Raw genomic sequence first — 21,644 nt, 5'->3', positions numbered from 1 at the left:
TGATTGTCTGAGGCTAATAGATCAAACTTTACTCACTTTAATGATTTTAAAATACAAATACATAGTTACCAAACATTCATCAACTCTTAACATAAGTGAATTAAACTCTTGTCTTGCATGTAGTTAATAAAAGTTAATAAAGTTTAATATCTCCGTCTTTAGTTCAGGCCATAGTTTGGTCAGAAATTGTTTCTTAGGAGGTGTTGGGACGGGCAGTAGTGCGTTTGGTTATTAGCAATAATTCATAATTAAAATAGATAATTATGAATTATGAAAATAAGATATTGTTAACCTTAATCAATAATTCGGGCACCAACTGTTGGATCTGTGAGGAACACAGTTGATTATTTGCAATAATTATCAATTATCAAGGATAATTAACTAATTATGACAATTAATAGAATTATTAATATGAATTAACAAATACAGGGCACAACCCGGAAACCGGGACCAATAACCAAACAAGGTAGTCTCATAAATGGGAGTTCACCTAGAATGTTAATATCTGAGAGATATCAACATTCAAGGGTAAACAGAGAAGGGTGAATTCGAGCTCTGACTCCTTCAATCAGCCTCTTTTCACAATATTACACACAATAATGACAGAAGAACTTCTCTTTAAAGATATAACAGTGTTTATTAAACTTAGCAAAATAGCAAATGCTTAATTCAATAAACAACTATTCTAAAATCTAATCCTACCAGCTATGTACAGGGTTGGACACATGCAGGGGAATGCGTGTGTGTGTGTGTGAGCGTGCATGGGTGAGACAAGATGGCGACGGGGCTTGACGTGATAACGTCGTCGGTCTGCGACGCGGACATGACTATGGGAGGAAGTCACGTCGCGCAAGAACTGGATGGCAGAAATATGGCGGTGTCTTGGTTAGACAGAAGCAAGATGGCGCCACCTGGTGGACGGCGTCTCGCACTCACCCACTTCTGTGAAAAACACACTTGTCTGATGGCGGATAAGTTAAGACAAAGCGAAGCTTTGTCCCACGTTATCTGACCATCAGCTGTGCAAAAGATGTCGGTGCGTGTATGTGTGTGTGCGTGTACATGTATGTGTTAGTCAGAAGAGAGGGAAGAAGGAGAGAAAGCGATCGTGAGAGGAAGAGAAGCAGTTCCTTTGTCCACAGACAGTGCGTGTACGGATGGCAGTCTGTAACGCACGTTGTCTGGTTTCTGACCGACAAAGCAACTTACTTTCTTTCTCACGATGGCACAAACACAGCAGTAGTCCCGAGCGGGACAAACACAAAACAGTCTAGCATGGTGAACACAACTAAACAGGCAGCAAACTTAAAATACTCCTAAGAGTAAAGCAGGAAAAATGGACTCGGCGGTCCGTCAACAGCACAACAAACAATAGCAAAAGCTAAGAGCTAAATGCTAAGCAACAGCAACTGATGCTGATAAGAACACACAATTAACCCTGCCTCTTACTTGGTCGCTTCAGAAAGCGAGCAGGGTTTGTGTGTAGTCCGTCTTTATGTCCGGCTTTGTCCTGGGCTCGGATGCAGACGGTGGCCGTTCTCGCGCGGTTGGCGAAAAACATGGCAGCTGGCTCTCAGCGGCGTAGCAGAGAGAACAGCAGAGTGGACTCGGTGAAGAAGTTTCTCTTCCTTCTCGAGGGAATTTGAGGACGCTGGTTGCAGCAGCGGTCTCTCTCGGATCCGGGAATATGTTCGGGTGAACACGGGTGAAGTCTCGTCTCATCCGGCGAGGGGAGTCTTCGATGAGGGGAAAACATGTGCGTGGGGTATCCCCTTTAGTCAGCTGACTCCAAGAGGAACAGTAGTTACTCCTAGCTCAGTGACATGGGAAAAGGCATGTGCTTCAGGGCACGTTCAGTTTTTAAAGTGGCGGTGATGTAATGGCTGCATCATCAGGACGCTCCGCTGTGCAGGAGCGTCTCCGCCAATGAGACTGTATGTTGACTGTTCCCTGCTGAGGTGTGAAAATCGCAAGGCATCCTTGGAAATGGAGTTTGCAATGGACTCCCATTGACTGTAAGCAGCATTTTGGCGCTATTCCTTTGTCTCGGGGGAAACAAAGGAACAAGCACCTCGTGGTCAGGCCTCACAGGTTACATGTAGGCACTCTCTGTGTGACCTCGTGGTTTGAGGCCCAACAGAGGTCTTTCTGAATCTGTTGAGCATCACTCATCAACCCCCACTTAGAGGGTTACAAAGGTCAGTTCTGTAGGCCAAGGGTCCGCTCTTACCAACTTTGGAATCCAGGCAAGTCTGTCTCTTCTTCTTCTTAGGAATCAAAGATTAGTTAACACAATTAAAGAACAAGTGGTTGTCCTCCTATATGGCCAATACCAATACAATAACCAATATTTTTAATCTTAAAACTATGTAGGTTACTTTTGTTTGTAAGTTACACTGGCCTTGTGCGCAGAGGCAGCAACACAGGGTGCAAAGGAGAGAGAGGCAACAGAGGCAAGACTGTACAGACTATTATAATCTACTCTAAACCATGTCTGCTGTGTTACCTTCAGTCCGCTTCAGTACCAACAGAAGACCTGACCTTAAAAAAAATCCTTGTTCACAACTGGGTTTAGAATGATGTCACTAGTCCACAGTCACTGTAAAAAGGCTCTGCATTATCAGACGTAATTATCGGCTGAAATTCCATTACCAAAAGAATAACAATAGTTACATTTTTTCATTTCATGGCCAATAGAATATCAGCCACTGACATATCATACATCCCTCCTTTACATACATGCACTCTATAAGACAATCTGCAAACTTTTGAACTGAACCGTGTCCAGCTTTTGTTACAGCTGCTTGATGCCAAAATTGTACAACAGTTTTTCTCACAGCAATTGTTCTTCAAGTATACCAAAAACTTTGAGAGCAAGAAAGACCTTGTAGTTGGTGTATTTACTCTTATGAACACAGTAACTCTGTTTAGTTGTCAAGAATAGTTGCATATGCACTGTTTTGGGCTACTGACCCCTTCCCCCCGAAACACAATTAGCTTTGTCATCAAAATGCGTAGTGTCTATATTTATGATAAAGGTGTTTGATTTTGGTGTATTCAAATGCAATACAATTTGTAATAACAGGTTCAAGAACTGTGGACTCTCACAGACTCACTATGAAGTTGTGGCCTCAGCTCTGAAGTCCAACCCCTCCCATCTCAGAGAGCTGGATCTAAGCAACAACAACCTGTGGGATTCAGGAGTGAGGCAACTGTCTCCTGGACTGGAGAGTCCAAACTGTAGACTGGAGACTCTGAGGTCAGTACACTGACTGTGTTTTCCCCTTTTACATCTAGTATGTGCCCAGTTATTTGAATTCATAACAGAAGTTTCAGCTTTTATTTGATTTGTTTGTTTTTCACAAATCGCTAAAACTACATGATTTATTCTTTATTCAGATTGAGTCGCTGTAATTTGTCAAGCACCAGCTGTGCTCCTCTGGTCTCAGTTCTGAAGTCTAACCCCTCTCATCTGAGAGAGCTGGAACTCAGTGAAAACAAGCTGCAGGATTCAGGAGTGAATCTGCTGTGTGATTTTCTGGAGAGTCCACACTGTAGACTGGAGACTCTGCGGTCAGACACCTTTTTATTTTTTACTTCTGTGCTGAGATTAATATGATGTGAACATGTAGTGACACTAAACTGCAGACATAAAGATGATGTTATGTTGATCCACACTGAGTATGTTAGTATTTATGCTGCACTGGCTAATTCACTGTTAAGTCACTGTGTCCTTATTAAAGTAGCAGCATGTTGTCATTAATATTAATGAGAGCTCTTTTTCACTGCTTGTATTTGACAGTTTTAAACCTGCATCATGTTGGGTTCAGGTGTTTGGAGTTTCCATATTCTAAACTTAAACATTCTAAATCTTCTTCAGCTCTGAACAAATTTTGAAACACTGGATGATTTCAAGCAGAATAATCTGCCATTAAAACTACATGATTTCTTTATTCAGATTGAGTCGCTGTAATTTGTCAAGCACCGGCTGTGCTGCCCTAGCCTCAGCTCTGAAGTCCAACCCCTCCCATCTGAGAGAGCTGGATCTGAGTGAAAACAAGCTGATTGAATCAGGAGTGAATCTACTGTGTGATTTTCTGGAGAGTCCACACTGTAGACTGGAGATTCTGAGGTCAGATACCATTTGTTTTACTTCTGTGCTGAGATTAATGTAGTGTAAAATTTATGGTGACACTAAACTGCAGACATGAGGATGATATTGTGCTGAACCACACTGAGTATCTTAATGGGAAATTATTTTTTTTCTTTGGTGGTTTAGTCCATTGACTGTGACTTCCCCTTAAATTGGTCAGAAACAAAATATTCAGTATACAGTAACAAATATAATATCCAGTATGTGCTTGTTCCAACAATTTTATTGAGCTATGCAGTGTTTAAACTGACTAAAATACTTAGCATCAGAGATGCCATGATTTTTAGGGTTTCATGATTCCATGAAATTGAATTATTGTGGATACTTTGTCCATCACTTTTTTTCCTATTTCCCCAAAATCCATCCTGACATATTTGGTATCTTTGTAAACTTTTGGATATTGAGTAAAATCTGAAATAAAGTGATAATGTCAGTGTTTTTTTTATTTGTGTTTGGCTGCACAACATGAATAGATGGAGTTACTGGTGAAGATGCAGAGTTTAAGAGGTGAAGTCACTACGTCTTTATTGAAGTAGCAGCATGTAGTCATTGATATTAATGAGAGCTCTTTTTCATCGTTTGTATTTGACAGTTTTTAACCTGCATCTTGTTGGGTTTAAGTGTTCGGAGTTTATGAAACACTGAAGGATTTCAAGCAGGTGCATTTTCTTCTAAAGTGACATCATTTATTCTTCATTCAGATTGAGGTTGTGCAGATTGTCAAAGTTCAGCTGTGCTTCTCTGGCCTCAGCTCTGAAATCCAACCCCTCCCATCTGAGAGAGCTGGATCTGAGCTACAACAAACTGTGGAGGTCAGGAGTGAAGCTGCTGCGTGACTTTATGAAGAGTCCACACTGTAGACTGGAGACTCTGAGGTCAGACACCATTTTTTACTTCTGTGCTGACATTAGGGTGAGGTGAAAGTTGTGGTGACATTAAACAGCAGACATAAGGATGATGTTTATGAAGGTCTAGACCTGCTCTATTTCAAAAGTGCCTGAGATTACTTTTGTTGTGATTTGGCGCTGTATAAATAAAATTGAATTGAATTGAAGAGAAATAAAATCTCTTCACATTCAAATGTTGTTTTCAAATATTTTGATACTGTTTAATTATTTGATTTTAAACCATAGTTAACACTTTAAAAAAATGCTTTCAAACATTCAGATCTTTGTTTAAATCAATTTTGATAACATTAAAACATCTTTGAACACATAGGGCCCTATTTTAATGATCTAAAGCACACGGTCTGAAGCGCATGGCGCAATTGCATTGAGGGTGTGTCCGAATCCACTTTTGCTATTTTAACGGCGGAAAAATGGTCGCTGTGCCAGGCGCATGGTTCAAAGGAGTTGTCCATAGTCTCCTAATTAATCATGGGTGTGTTTTCAGCGTAACATGCAATAAACCAATCACAGTGCCATCTCCCATTCCCTTTAAGAGCCATGTGCGCTTGCACCTTGGCAGATTGCTATAATGACAGCGCATTTGCCAAGTAATAAGAAGGAGCACTTCTCTGCAGAGGCAACAGATCTCGTCATGCATAAAGGGAAAGCGCATGATCCATGACGAGCACACTGCTGCTCCTGGACCCTCCCGTGGTCAGCCCCAGACCACGAGTTTGAGGACCTGTTCATTCATTTTTTGCAAATTTATCTTCATTTGGTTTTTGAAAAGGTTTATTTTTTTTAATTACAGCTTTGGTTTCTTTAAAATCATTTTGTTCAGTCATGGAGTAACATGTCAAATCAGCAGGGTTTTAATTGCTGAAAGTATGGAAACCTGATCACTGTACTCTCGAAAATGTTAAAGAATATTTGTTAAATATTGTTCAAAAATTAAATCATTAATTTCAATCATGTGAAGAATCATCAACACAGTTATCAGGACTTGATCAGCTCTCCGAGGTTCTGACCCTGCTGCTGGCAGCAACTAGGAGCTGTGCAGATTTATTTCCTCCGTTAGTTTAATCATTGTTTTCACCTCATTTATATCCTCATCTCATCATGTATTGACGCTGCAGGAAAGTCAATCTGTGTCTGATCCGTTGTTGTCCATCTGTTTAAATACCTACATGTATTACCATGATTTGGTCAAATAATTAAACAATTTAATCCATCCTTACTGCGATTAGTTAATTCTGATAAATATTATGACTAAGCATTATGACATGTATTTTTAAAAATATATTAATATACACAATAATAATCTTTCACATTGTAATCCTCTTATTTGTTACCTTTTGCATGTTTGTGCATGTCTGCTGCACATCCTGTGTGTGTAACAAGCAGAGTGTATGTTGTGCACCTGCCTCTGTAGGTGCATATTACTGTCCTGATAATGCACCCTTAAAATAACAGTGAAGCATTGCACCATTGACTTTAGACCAGGTTTTTGTTGGTCAATAGTGCAATCACTTTCTGCTGCCTCAAGATAGCAATGCGCTGACAATGCACCTGACCACACCTTACTTTTAGACCAACACACCCATGGGCGCACTGATGGGCGCAAGTGCCATTGCTATTTTAACAATGTGGGGGCTGGGCGGGAAAATGACAACTGCGTCAGTCTTAAAATAGCAAAGTGTTCAGCACCGTTCTGCGCCGGGCGTAAGGTAGGGCCCATAGACTTTATAGTGATCCACATTGAGCATTTTTTTGGTCTTCATATTTAATATAACATGACAAAACCTCCACTGGCTAATTCACTCTTAAGTCAGTTTGTCTTAATTTAAGTAGCAGCATGTTGTCATTAATGTCAATGAGAGCTCTTTTTCACTATTTGTATTTGACAGTTTTAACCTTCATCCTGTGAGGTTCAGGTGTTTGGAGTTTCCATTTTCTAAACCTCTACATTCTAAACCTTCTTCAGCTCTAAACAGATTATAAAACATTGAATAAAGTAGGAACATTTTCTTCTTAAGTGACATAATTTATTCTTTATTCAGATTGATGAACTGCAGTATGTCAAAGATCAGCTGTGCTTCTCTGACCTCAGCTCTAAAGTCCAACTCCTCCAATCTGAGAGAGCTGGATCTGAGTGGAAATGAGCTGAAGGATTCAGGAGTGAAGCGGTTGTGTAATTTTCTGGAGCGTTCACGCTGTAGACTGGAGACACTGAGGTCAGACACCTTTTTTACTTCTGTGCTGAGATTAATATGATATGAAAGTTGTGCTGACCCTAAACTACATAAGGATGATATTATAATGATCCACAATGAGTATGTTAACCCTATTGTTGTCCTTGGGTCAATCTTGACCCGGGAGGACAACAGGTGTCATTATGTGCTGTCATCAAAAAAACTGAAATGGTTTTAAAACAGTATCCTGACTAAACTTTTACATATACCAGTCTGCCATAACTCATCAACATATTTTCTTCTGATCTCAACTATAGTTAAAATAATTCATAATTTCTTAATCAGGATACTGTTTTGAAACCATTTCAATTCTTTTGATGACAGCACATATTGACACCTGTTGTCCTCCCGGGTCAAAATTGACCCGAGGACAACAGGAGGGTTAATGGTAAAGTCTGTTTTCTTCTTTGGTCGTTAAGTCCATTGACTGTGTCAGAGCTGCAGATCTAAATCTTAAATATAACAAGAAAAAACAACACTGGAAAATTCACTCTGAACCTCTTAAACACTTGATTTCTACTTTGAATTTATTTCATCTTTACCTTAAATTTGTTCCTATAAGTCAAAAACATTACAAATATCCAGCATTTATGAAGCAATGCAGTGTTTATACTGACTGAAATATTCAAACACAAGATGCCATGATTTTTTATTGCTTCAAAATTTCCATAAAACTGAAATACTGTTGATATTTTGTGCATCACTGTTCTTCCTATTTTTCCAAAATCCAGCTTGACATAGTTGGTATTTTTGTAAACATTTGGAGGTTGAGTAGAATCTGAAATGAATGTCAGTGTTTTTTACTTGTGTTTGGCTGCACAACATGGTTTGTATAGATGGAATCACTGATGGAGCTCCAGAGATTAAGAGGTGAAGTCACTGTCTTTATTGAAGTATCTGCACGTTGTTATTAATATTAATGACAGCTCTTTTTCACTGTTTTTAATTGACAGTTTTTAATCTGCATCTTGGTGGGTTCAGGTGCTTGGAATTTCCATTTTCTGAACTTCTACATTCTAAACCTTCTTCAGCTCCGAACAGAAACATTGAATGATTTCAGGCAGAATAATCTCCTTCTAATACTACATGATTTATACTTTATTCAGATTGAGTGGCTGCAGTTTGTCAGAGATCAGCTGTGCTTCTCTGGTCTCAGCTCTGAAGTCTAACCCCTCCCATCTGAGAGAGCTGGATCTGAGTGACAACAAGCTGCAGGATTTTGTTGTGAAGATGCTGTGTGATTTTCTGAAGAGTCCACATTGTAGACTGGAGACTCTCAGGTCAGACATTTTTTACCTTTGTGCTAAAATCAATATGATGTGAAAGATGTTGTGACACTAATCTGCAGACATAAGGATGGTATTATGCTGATCCACACTGAGTGTCTTAAAGCTGGAGTGCAGGACTTTTGTCTCTCCTTCTGGCAGTGAAAGTAAAGGGGGGTGCTCGGCTATGATTGTCTGACACAGGCATGTAGCACACTGTCATGCGCACCCTGAATTACAGACAGACAGAGAGGGCTTGTAAAAACGGATAGGTTTTGATGTTCCACTGGCCCAAAAATGTATTATTTGACAGTCCACCAGGCTTTGTCCCAGTATGCCCGATAGCCAGTACACCACTGGCTGTAACCTACTGTTGCAGCCGTAAAACTGGATAAATTGTTTTGAGCATCACAGAATCCCCACAAAATGATTTGTTTCACTATCGTAATTTGATCCATTCTGTCCAACAACATTTGGAAAGTCTAGAAAAGCTGCACAATTAATGGCCAAATGGCCAGCGAAGGAATGTGAAACCTGACAGCAGATTAAAAACTCCACTATACTCTGAAATACAGAGAGATTTATCTGGCAATGATAGGCTTTATCAGCATTGTGTGAAGTTTGTCAAGGGCTGGAATGTAACGAATGTAACAAACATTCATTTATATGTAAAAGTTCCGAACTGCAGGTTTAAGGATAACGTCTATTTTCTTCTTTGGTGGTTTAAACCACTGAGTGTGTTAGAACTGCAGATTTAAAATTTAAATATAAATAGAAGAAAACAACACTGAACAATTCACTCTAAATCTCTTAAGCACTTGATTTCCATGTTAAATTTCATCTTCCCCTTAAATTTGTTCCTTTAAGTCAAAAACAAAACAGCACTAGACAGTAACAAATATGATATCTGGTATTTACTTGTTCCAACACATTTATGAAGCTATGCAGTGTTTATACTGAGTGAAATATTCAATCTCAAGATGCCATGACTTTTTATGGCTTCACAATTCCATGAAACTGAACTAATGTGGATATTTTGCGCATCATTATTCCAACTTTCACAAAATCCACTTTGACACATTTGTTATCTTTGTAAACTTTTGGATGTTGAGTATAATCTGAAGTAAATGTCAGTGTTTTAACTTGTTTGGCTGCACAACATGAGTTTGTATAGCTTGAGTCACTAGTGTAGCTGCAGCATTTAAGAGGTGAAGTCACTACATCTTTATTGAGATAGCAGCATGTTGTTATCAATATTAATGAGAACTCTTTTTCACTGTTTGTATTTTACAGTCTTTAACCTGCATCTTGTTGGGTTCAGGTGTTTAGAGTTTCCATTTTCTAAACTTCTACATTCTAAACCCTCTTCAGCTCTGATCAGCAGGAACATTTTCTTGAAAATGATATAATTTATTCTTTATTCAGATTGAATGACTGCACTTTGTCAGAGATCAGCTGTGCTTCTCTGGTCTCAGCTCTGAAGTCCAACCCCTCCCATCTGAGAGAGCTGGAGTTGAGTCACAGCAAACTTCAGGATTCAGGAGTGAAGCTGCTTTGTGATTTTCTGGGGAGTCCGGACTGTAGACTGGAGACTCTGAGGTCAGACACCATTTTTTGACTTCTTTGCTTATGATGTATAAGTTAGGATGACAATAAACTGCAGACATGAGTATAATATTATGCTGAACCACACTGAGAATGTTAATGGTAAATTATTATTCTTTTTTGTTGGTTTAGTCTATTGACTGTGTCAGAGCTTAATATAACAAGAAAATGCTGCACTGGCTAATTCACTATTAAGTCACTGTGTCTTTATTGAAGTAGCAGCATGTTGTCATTAATATTAATAAGAGCTCTTTTTCACTGCTTGTATCTGACAGCTATTCACCTGCATCCAGTTGGGTTCAGGTGTTTGGAGTTTCCATTACCTAAACTTCTACATTCTAAACCTTTTTCAGCTCTGAACAGATTGTAAAACATTTTTATGATTTCAAGCAGAGTAATCTGCTACTAAAACTAAATGATTTCTATTTTATTCAGATTGAGTCACTGCAATTTGTCAGACATCAGCTGTGCTTCTCTGGACTCAGCTCTGAAGTCCTGCTCCTCCCATCTGAGAGAGCTGGATCTGAGTGAAAACAAGCTGAAAGATTCAGGAGTGAAGCTGCTGTGTGATTCTCTGGAGAATGCACACTGTAGACTGGAGACTCTGAGGTAGGAATGTGCAGAAAGCCCAGTATTTGCATCTGTATCTATATTTGTTGAGGCAGCAAAATTATTACATGTTTAAGTATAAACTATCTTACAAAGGAGGTCCAAACACCAGGTCTTGAACTCCACTTTCTCAGAACATAGATGACAGCACTGACTACAGAGCTGAACCAAATGCATTGCCAACATGTTGGCAGACCTCTACTTATTTATACACCCATAACACAGAAACAGTACAGTGTGTAACGTGTAGCAAGAACTTGCACTTTTCATTTACTGCCTATTTTTTATAACCTAACTTTGTGGAAAAAAGAAAGGGAGCAACAGGTTATGGAGAATCCCTTGGGAGCATTTCGCTTGTGTCAGTAGCTCAGCCTTATCTCTGGGCAACACCCACAACTCTGGGAATGATGTGCAAATAAGGAAATGTGCATCATGCTGCAGGTGGATGTGACTCCCCTCATCAAGACCTGCTAATAGATGTAACAGCAGAGCACAGGAGAGAGACTGAGATAGCAATGTAACTGACCTGTGCACTGGTATTTGATTTTTTTATTCTTCTTGAAAACAAATCATTTTTAAAATATCTGTATGAAATAAATGTGCGTAAAAAACCCACTATTTGTGCTTTGTTGAATAATGTATTTGTATTCAGGCACATCCTTACTCTGTGCTGAGATTAATATGATGTAAAATATATGGTGAAACTAAACTGCAGACATGAGGATGATACAATGCTGAACCATACCGAGTATGTTGATGGTAAATTCTTTTTCTTCTTTGGTGGTTTAGTCCATTGACTGTCTCAGAGCTTCAGATTTAAATCTGAAATATAAAAAGAAAAAAAATGACACTGGACAATTCACTCTAAACCTCTGAAACACATGATTTCTGCATTGAATTTCATCTTCCCCATAAATCTGGGGAACAAAACATTCTATCAGACAGTAACCAATATAATATCCAGTATTTACTCATTTCAACATGTTTTTTCTTATTTATTTATTTGGACCATGTAGAGTGTTAAACATAAATGTTACCATTTGATGTACTGTACCAGAGATAGCTTATGGCTAATTTTCATTTGCAGTCCCTTCAGCAGGTCTCAATTAAAACATAACAGCACAATAACAAACACTACAAAGTAAAAAACACACAGGACACATAATACAAAATACAAAGCTACACACATCATATACACCCACGATGTCAACTGGAAATGACTAATGTATGCTTGTCAAATTAAAAGCAAGATTATTTATGTTCATGAGAAGACCATGAAATAAAATGTAGAGTCAGTGATTATAGAGCTGAGTAGCTTTTAGCAGACTCTTAAACTGACTGAAATATTCAAACACAAGATGTCATGATTTTCATGGTTGCATGACTCCATGAAAGTGAACTATTGTGGATATTTTGTCATGCATTTTCTTATTTTCCCAAAAACCATCCTGACATATTTGGTATTTTTGTAAACTTTTGCGGGTTGAGTAGAACCTGAAATAAATGTTAGTGTTTTTTACTTGTGTTTGGCTGCATGACATGAATTCGTATAGATGAAGTCACTGGTGGAGCTGCAGAGTTTAAAAAGTGTTGGGTTCAGGTGTTTTGATTTTCCATTTTCTAAACTTAGGGTTACAACTTACATTCTAAACCTTCTTCAACTCTGAACAGATTATGAAACATCAAAGGATTTCAAGCAGAGCAATCTGCTTCTAAAGCTAAATGATTTATTCTTTATTCAGATTGAGTTGCTGCAGTTTGTCAGAGATCAGCTGTGCCTCTCTGGTCTCAGCTCTGAAGTCCAACCCCTTCCATCTGAGAGAGCTGGATCTGAGTGAAAACAAGCTGCAGGATTCAGGAGTGAAGCTGCTGTGTACTTTTCTGGAGAGTCCACAATGTAGACTGGAGACTCTGAGGTCAGACACCATTTTTTTTTTTACTTCTGTGCTAAGATTAATATGATGTTAAAGTTATGGTGACACTAAACTGCAGACATAAAGATGATATTATGTTGATCCATACTGAGTATCTTACTATTTATGTGTATTTTCTTTTTCATTGGTTTAGTCTGTTGACTGTATCAGAGCTACAGATGTAAAACCTTAATATAACAAGAAAGTACTGCACTAGCTAATTCACTGTTAAGGCACTGTGTCTTTATTGAAGTAGCACCATCTTGCCATTGACATTAATGTTAATGACATTAATGTCACTGCTTGCATTTGACAGTTTTTAACCTGTATCCTGTTGGGTTCAGGTGTTTGGAGTTTCCATTTTCTAAACTTGTACATACGAAACCTTCTTCAGCTCTGAACAGATTATGAAACACTGTATGATTTCAAACAGAATAATCTGCTACGAAAGCTACATAATTTATTCTTTCTTCAGACTGAGTCACTGCAATTTGTCAGAGATCAGCTGTGCTTCTCTGGCCTCAACTCTGAAGTCCAACCCCTCCCATCTGAGAGAGCTGGATCTTAGGGAAAACAAGCTGCAGGATTCAGGAGTGAAGCTGCTGTTTGATTTTCTGGGGAGTCCGGACTGTAGACTGGAGACTCTGAGGTCAGACAACATTTTTTGACTTCTGTGCTGATGATTAATATGATGTATACGTTATGGTGATAATAAACTGCAGACATGAGGATAATATGATGCTGAACCACACTGAGTATGTTTAAATCATTCTCACAATGAGATTTAAATCATAAATATAAAAAGAAAAAAATCAACACTGGACCATCACTCTGAACCTCTAAGACCCTTGATTTCTATGTTAAATTTCATCTTCTTAAATTTGTTGCTTTAGGTAAAAAACAAAACATATTATCAGACAGTAAGAAATATAACATCCAGTATTTGCTTATTTCAACATGTTTATGAAACTATGCACTGTTTAAACTGACTGTAGTATTTTAACACAAGATGCCATGATTTTTATGGTTACATGATTCCATGAAATTGAACTATTTTGGATAATTTGTTCATCGTTTTCCCTATTTTCCCCAAATCCATCTTGACATGTGGAATCTTTGTAAACTTTTGGATGTTGCTTAGAATCTGAAATAAATATTAGTGTTTTTTACTTGTGTGTGGCTGCACAACATGAGTTTGTAGAGACAGAGTCACTAGTGGAGCTGCAGAGTTTAAGAGGGAGAGATGAAGTAACTGCATCTTTATTAAATTAGCAGCATTTTGTCATTAATATTAATGAAAGCTCTATTTCACTGCATTTGACAGTTTTAACCTGCATCTTGTTGGGTTCAGGTGTTTGGAATTTCTAATTTCTAAACTTCTTAATTCTAAACCTTGTTTAGCTCTGATCAGTTTATGAAACATTGAATGATTTCAAGCAGAATAATATGCTTCTAATGCTACATGATTTATTCTTTTTTCAGATTGAGGTCCTGCAGTTTGTCAGAGATCAGCTGTGCCTATCTGGCCTCAACTCTGAAGTCCAACCCCTCCCATCTAAAAGAGCTGGATCTGAGTCACAACAAGCTGCAGGATTCAGGGGTGAAGCTGCTGTGTGATTTTCTGGACAGTCCACACTGTAGACTGGAGACTCTGAGGTCAGACACCACTTTTTAGGGACCGAGCCCAAAAGGCAGAGGACTACTGTTTTACAGTCACCTATGTAACTAAAATGGCTGCCACGGCCTGTAGGAATGTCATCGAGAGATCAAACCAAAACTCAATTATTCATCTCATCAAGACCTACAAATCATACAGTGACACCCCTGACCTAAATCCAACAGGAAGTCCACAACTAGCCTTTCAAAATAAGACTTTGCCCTAATTTTGGCCCCAGAACAAATGCTATCTCCTCCAAGGGCGTTAATGGTATCGGCTTCAAACTCTAATAGATGACTTATGACCCTATGCTGAAAAAAAATGGTTAAAAACTTTGTAATAACTCAAACAGTTTGGATTTTGTAAGCCCTAAAAGTTGCATTGCCACATCACACCTTACAATGTAAAACAATGGGGAGGCAATCTATGGGCATGAACTTTGTGTCAAACAGAGGCTTCTGACGTCTAAACTATAAGTCGGACCACTTTCAAACCTGTATCAATGGATTCGCCACGAAATTTCCTTCTAAAATATGATTAATGTAAGATTTGGCCAAAGTAATGGGAATTATGTGAAGATGTCACAAGAAGTGTACTCTAAAATCCTCCTCTCTAACTGCTCCTGGTGATGTCACTCTCTCAGTGCTGTGAAACATTCCACAATACACACTTCTTATAAAATCACAGGAGGAGCAAGAAAAGATTTTAAAACTCACATTCTAATATCTCAAAAACAATAAAAGATAGAAAAAACATGTAAATTCAAGATTTGTAGGTCAAAGTCTCATGACTCATTTAAAGTCTGTATCTAAAACTATGTAGAAGCAGTAAATGTTCAAAAAGGTGTGGGTTTGCTCACACTCTCCATTCAAGTGTATGAGTATTTTTCTGTGTCCAGCTGCAGTTACTTATTGTCTCTACACACCTGACAGTACACATTTCAATCAAACTTTGATCAGGTCATGTGGGTTAAAACACTTTACTTTTCTAAAAATAGACTTGATGAAAATTAGGAAATTAATTTATTTTACACACAAACTCATCAAGAGTTTTCAATTTACTAATTGAAATTCAAGTGAATGGGCCCAAAACTTGCTCTCACCTTGCAGAAAATTCTCATGCTGTCAATCAAACTTCCAAAATAAAAGCACACCGCACTTGTAAGAAATATACCTCATTTTTAAAAAGCAAAATGATCTGATCTGGACGGGCCAGATTGCAAGGTCCCAACCAATGCTGCTTGCAGCTTTAATTTACTTCTGTGCTGAGATTAATATGATGTGAAAGTTGTGGTGACACTTAACCGCAAACATAAAGATGATGTTATGTTGATCCACAATGAGTATCTTAATATTTATGTCTATTTTCTTCTTCAGTGATTTAGTCTATTGACTGTGTCAGAGCTGCAGATTTGAAAGCTTGATACAACAAGAAAATGCTGCATGTATAATTCATTGTTAAGTCACTACCTCTTTATTGAAGTAGCTGCAATTTGTCATTAATATTAACAAAAGTTCTTTTCACTGTTTGTATTTTATAGTTTTTAACCTGCATCCTGTTGGGTTCGAGTGTTTGGAGTTTCCATTTTCTAAACTTGTACTTTCTAAACCTTATCTAGCTCTGAAGAGATTATGAAACATTGTATGATTTCACTAATTGAGTTGCAGAGCTTAAGAGGTGAATTCACTACATCTTTATTGAAGTAGCAGCATGTTGTCATTAATATTAATGAGAGCTATTTTTCACTGGTTGTATTTGACAGTTTGTAACCTGCATCTCATTAGGTTCAGGTGTTTGGAGATTCCGTTTTCTAAACTTCTACATTCTAAACCTTCTTCAGCTCTGATCAGATTATAGAACAATGACTGATTTCAAGCAGAATAATCTGCTTTTAAAACTACATGATTTATTCTTTATTCAGATTGAGTTGCTGCAATTTGTCAGAGATCAGCTGTGCTTCTCTGGCCCCAGCTCTGAAGTCCAACCCCTCCTATCTAAGAGAACTGGATCTGAGTGAAAATAAGTTGAAGGATTCAGGAGTGAAGCTGCTGTGTGATTTTCTGGAGAGTCCACACTGTAAACTGGAGAATCTAAGGTTAGACACCTTTTTTTTACCTCTGTGCTGAGATTTATATGATGTTAAAGTTATGGTGACACTAAACTGCAAACCTGATACTATGCTCAACCACACTTAGTATGTCTGGGGTAAATTCTTTTCCTTCTTTGGCGGTTTAGTTCATTGACTATGTAAGAGCTGCAAATTTAAATCTTAAATATAAACACTTGATTTCTACCTTAAATTTCATCTTCCCCTGAAATTTGATCCTTTAAGTCAAAAACAAGAAATTCTGTCAGACGGTAACAAATATCCAGTATTTGCTCAATTCAACACCTTTATGAAGGTATGCAGTGTTTAAATTGACTGAAATATTTAAACACAAGATGTCATTTTTATGGTTTCATGATTCCATGGAACTAAAATATTGTGGATATTTTGTCCATCATTGTTTTTCCTATTTTCCCCAAGTCCAACATGATATATTTGGTATTTTTGTAAACTTTTCAATATTAAATACAATCTGAAATAAATATGTGTATAAATAAGTGTTTTCTTGCTTGTGTTTGGCTGCACAACATGAGTTTGTATAGATTGTGTCACTAGTTGAGCTGCAGAGTTTAAGAGACAAAGTAACTACATCTTTATTAAATCAGCAGCATTTTGTCATTGATATCAATGAGAGCTCTTTTTCACTGTTTGTATTTGACAGTTTTTAACCTGCATCTTGTTGGGTTCAGGTGTTTTGAATTTCAAATTTCTAAACTTATGAAACATTGTATGATTTAAAGCAGAATAATCTGCCACTTAAGATACATGATGTATTCTTTATTCAGACTGAGTCGCTGCAAATTGTCAGAGATCAGCTGTGCCTCTCTGGCCTCAGCTCTGAAGTCCAACCCTTCCCACCTGAGAGAGCTGGATCTGAGTGTAAACAAGCTGTCGAAGTCAGGAGTGAAGCTGCTGCATGACTTTGTGAAGAGTCCACACTGTCAACTGGAGACTCTGAGGTCAGACACCATTTTTTTATGACTGTGCTGACTTTAATATGATGTGAAAGTTGTGTTGACACTAAATTGCAGACATAAGGATGATGTTTATGAGGTAAAATCCCCTCACATTTACAATGTTGATTTCAAATATTTAAATACTATTTAATTATTTAATGTTAAACAATAGTTGATACAAAAAGATAATTTCAAACATTGAGACCTTTGTTTAAATCAATTTTGATAACATTAATACTTCTGTGACCATATACACTTTATACTGATCCACACTCATCATGTTTTTTGTCTTCATATTTAGTATAACATTAAAATAGCTCCACTGGCTTATACACTCTTAACTCATTTTGTCTTTATTAAAGTAACAGCATGTGGTCATTGATATTAATGTGAGATCATTCTCACTGTTTGAATATGACAGCCAGAAACGTTGAGAGATTTCAAGCAGGAACATTTACTTCTAAAGTGACATTATTTATTCTGTATTCAGATTGAAGGGCCGCAGTTTGTCAAAGATCAGCTGTGCTTCCCTGGCGTCAACTCTGAAGTCTATCCCCTCCAATTTGAGAGAGCTGAGCCTGAGTGGAAATGAGCTGCAGGTTTCAGGAGTGAAGCAGCTGCATAATTTTCTGAAGAGTCCACGCTGTAGACTGGAGACACTGGGGTCAGACACCATTTTTGTACTGAGATTAATATGATGTGAACATTGTGTTGACACTTAACTACAGATATAAGGATGATATTATACTGATCCACAATGAGTGTCTTAATGGTAAAGTCTGTTTTCTTGTTTGGTGTGTCAGAGCTGCAGATTTAAATCATAAATTTAACAAGAAAAAAACAACACTGGTTAATTCACTCTGAACCTCTTAAACACTTGATTTCTATGTTGAATTTCATCTTCCTCTTAAATTTGTTCCTTTAGGTCAAAAACAAAACACTCTATCAGACAGTAACAGATATAATATCCAGTATCTGCTCCTTCCGACACGTTTATGAAGCTATGCAGTGTTAACACTGACTGAAATCTTAAAACACAAGACGTCATGATTTTTTATGGCTTCACAATTCCATGAAACTAAAATATTATGGATATTTTGTGCATCATTGTTTTTCCTATTTTCCTAAAATCCAGCCTGACATATTTGGTATTACTGTAAACTTTTGGAAGTTGAGTAGAATCTGAAATAAATGTCAGAGTTTTTAACTTGTGTGTGGCTACACAACATGCGTTTGTATAGATGGTCACTAATTGAGTTGCAGAGCTTAAGAGGTGAATTCACTACATCTTTATTGAAGTAGCAGCATGTTGTCATTAATATTAATGAGAGCTATTTTTCACTGTTTGTATTTGACAGTTTGTAACCTGCATCTCGTTAGGTTCAGGTGTTTGGAGATTCCGTTTTCTAAACTTCTACATTCTAAACCTTCTTCAGCTCTGATCAGATTATAGAACAATGAATGATTTCAAGCAGAATAATCTGCTTTTAACACTACATGATTTATTTTTTATTCAGATTAAGTGGCTGCAGTTTGTCAGAGATCAGCTATGCTTCTCTGGTCTCAGCTCTGACGTCCAACCCCTCCCATCTGAGACAGCTGGAGCTGAATGAGCTTATGATGCAGGATATAGATGTGAAGCTGCTGTGTGATTTTCTGAAGAGTCCACACTGTAGACTGGAGACTCTGAGGTCAGAGACCATTTTTTTTATTTCTGTGCTAAAATTAATTTGATGTGAAAGTTGTGGTGACACTAATCTGTAGACATAAGGATGATGTTATGCTGATCCACACTGAGTATCTTAAAGCTGGAGTGCAGGACTTTTGTCTCCCCCTTCTGGCAGTGAGAGTAAAGGGGGGCACTCGGCTGTGTTTGCCTGACACAAACATATAGCACACTCTCATATGCACCTTAAATAATAGATACACAGAGTGGGCCAGTAAGAGTGGATATGTTTTGATGATCCACTGGCCCAAAAACGTAGGATTTGTCACAGTATGCTCGATGGCCAGTAAACCCCTGGTCATAACTTATTGTTGCAGCTGTAAAATGTTGGATAAATTGTTTTGAGCGTCACACAATCCCCACGAAATGACTCATTCCACTATCAGAATTTCATCCATTTGGTCCAAAACATTTGGCATATCTAGAAGTGCCACACGATTAATGGCCAAATGGCCAGCACAGGAATGTCAGACACAGACAGGAAAACTCCAGTATACTGTGAAATACAGAGAAATACTGGCAGTGATAGGCTTAATCAGCACTGTGTGGACTCATTTGTCAAGGGCTTGAATGCAACAGACATTTATTTATATATAAAAGTTCCTAACTAGAGGTATAATGGTAATGTCTGTTTTCTCTTTTGGTGGTTTAGTCCATTGACTGTGTCAGAGCTGCAGATCTAAATCTTAAATATAACAAGAAAAATAACACTAGACAATTCACTCTCACATTAAACACTTGATTTCTATATTAAATGTAATCTTTCCCTTAAATTTGTTCCTTTATGTCAAAAACAAAACACTATCAGACATCATCAAATATAATATCCAATATTTGCTCATTTCAACATGTTCATGAAGCTATGCAGTGTTTAAATTGATTGAAATATTTAAACACAAGATGCCATGGTTTTTATGGTTTCATGATTCCATGAAACTGAACTATTGTGGATATTTTGTCTACCATTTTTTCCCTACTTTCAGCCTGAGATTTTTTGGTATCTTTGTAAACTTTTGGATGTTAAGTAGAATCTGAAATAAATGTCAGTGTTTTTTATTTGTGTTTGGCTGCACAACTTGAGTTTGTATAGACGGAGTCACTTGTGGAGATGCAGAATTCAAGAGGTGAATTTGACAGTTTTTAACCTTCATCCTCAAGTGACATAATTCATTCTTTATTTAGTTTGTTTTGCTGCAGTTTGTCAGAGATCAGCTGTGTCATTGTCAACCTCCTTCACCTCTGAACAGATTATTAGGATGATTTCAAACAGAATAATCCGCTTCTAATGCTACATGGATTTATTTTTTATTCAGATTGACGTCCTGCAGTTTGTCAGAGATCAGTTGTACTTCTCTGGCCCCAGCTCTGAAGTCCAACCCCTCCCACCTGAGAAAGCTGGATCTGAGTGAAAACAAACTGAAGGATTCTGGAGTGAAGCTGCTGTGTGATTTTCTGGAGAGTCCAGACTGTAGACTGGAGATTCTGAGGTCAGACACCATTTTTTTTTTTACCTCTGTGCTGAGATTAACGTTAGCTGAGAGGCTCGTAGAGCGTTAGCAGCAGCAAGGCCAGAGGGAAGCACAGCCAGCTAGCCTCTGCTAGAAGAAGCAGCTGGTTTGACAGGCAGCTGAGTGAAGTGGAGTCTGCAGAGCAAGCACCGGGACTGTCAGGGTGAAACAGTCCATGGAGGAAAGCACAGTTATGCAGTGGAAGAGAAGGCAACAAATCGGCCTCTCATAATCGGCAGAAAATGTTCATTTCGGCCGATGCCGATATTTCATTTTAGAGCTTATATCGGCTGATACCGATGACGTGCCGATAATATCGTGCATCCCTAATAAAAACCAAAGATGACATGATTTTTATGTCTTCATCATTCCATAGAATACAAATATTGTAGATGTCTGGAGAATAAATATGTTCACATGACTCCAGAATCCAGCCTGACATATTTGGTATCTTTGAAAACTTTTGGATGTTGAGTGGAATCTGAAATAAATGTCAATGTTTTTTACTTGTGTTTGACTGCACAACATGAGTTTGTATAGATGGAGTCACTAGTGGAGATGCAGAGTTTAAGAGGTGAAGTCACTGTCTTTATTGAAGTAGCAATATGTTGTCATAATATTAATGAGAGCTCTTTTTCACTTTTTGTATTTGACAGTTTTTAACCTGCATCTTGTTGGATTCAGGTGTTTGGAGTTTCCATTTTCTAAACTTCTAAACAAGCAGAATAATGTGCTACATGAATTATTCTTTTTTCAGATTGAGGTCCTGCAGTTTGTTTTATTTACAGTTTTCAATTTTACAATGACAAAACATATTGAGAGGATGTACAAACCAATACAAAAGAAAGGCAACACCAAGTGGGACACAAACTGGACAAAACAAAAAGGCTTCCAGACAGTTTACAAGATTACATAAATAGTCTTCCAAAGATGTTGTCACCATATGTTTACAAATTAAGTGACACATATGACATGGGACAGTACAAATGGGAGACAGAAAGGACCA

General features: G+C 37.8%; 2 protein-coding genes across 2 annotated transcripts in view; both read left to right on the top strand.

Moving 5' to 3' along the window:
• Positions 1-21,644, top strand: part of LOC137173793 (NACHT, LRR and PYD domains-containing protein 12-like) — a 37,901-nt gene that overhangs the window by 14,578 nt on the left and 1,679 nt on the right. Inside the window, exons 6-15 of the mRNA XM_067578867.1 lie at positions 3,086-3,259; positions 4,855-5,028; positions 8,399-8,572; positions 9,983-10,156; positions 10,598-10,771; positions 12,514-12,687; positions 13,160-13,348; positions 14,167-14,340; positions 16,263-16,436; positions 17,234-17,407. Of these exons, the coding sequence (XP_067434968.1) occupies positions 3,086-3,259; positions 4,855-5,028; positions 8,399-8,572; positions 9,983-10,156; positions 10,598-10,771; positions 12,514-12,687; positions 13,160-13,348; positions 14,167-14,340; positions 16,263-16,436; positions 17,234-17,407 (1,755 nt within the window). The remainder of the gene's footprint in view (positions 1-3,085; positions 3,260-4,854; positions 5,029-8,398; positions 8,573-9,982; positions 10,157-10,597; positions 10,772-12,513; positions 12,688-13,159; positions 13,349-14,166; positions 14,341-16,262; positions 16,437-17,233; positions 17,408-21,644) is intronic.
• Positions 17,488-20,687, top strand: LOC137173781 (ribonuclease inhibitor-like). Its single transcript, XM_067578856.1, has 4 exons — positions 17,488-17,501; positions 17,895-18,068; positions 18,922-19,095; positions 20,444-20,687. The coding sequence occupies exons 1-4, from the start codon at positions 17,488-17,490 to the stop codon at positions 20,685-20,687; spliced, it is 606 nt and encodes a 201-aa protein (XP_067434957.1).

This window comes from Thunnus thynnus, chromosome 21, assembly GCF_963924715.1.
Source record: "Thunnus thynnus chromosome 21, fThuThy2.1, whole genome shotgun sequence".
Classification (NCBI taxonomy): Eukaryota; Metazoa; Chordata; class Actinopteri; order Scombriformes; family Scombridae; genus Thunnus; species Thunnus thynnus.
Note: the sequence above shows the minus strand (reverse complement) of the source record. Positions and strands in the feature narration are given on the sequence as shown.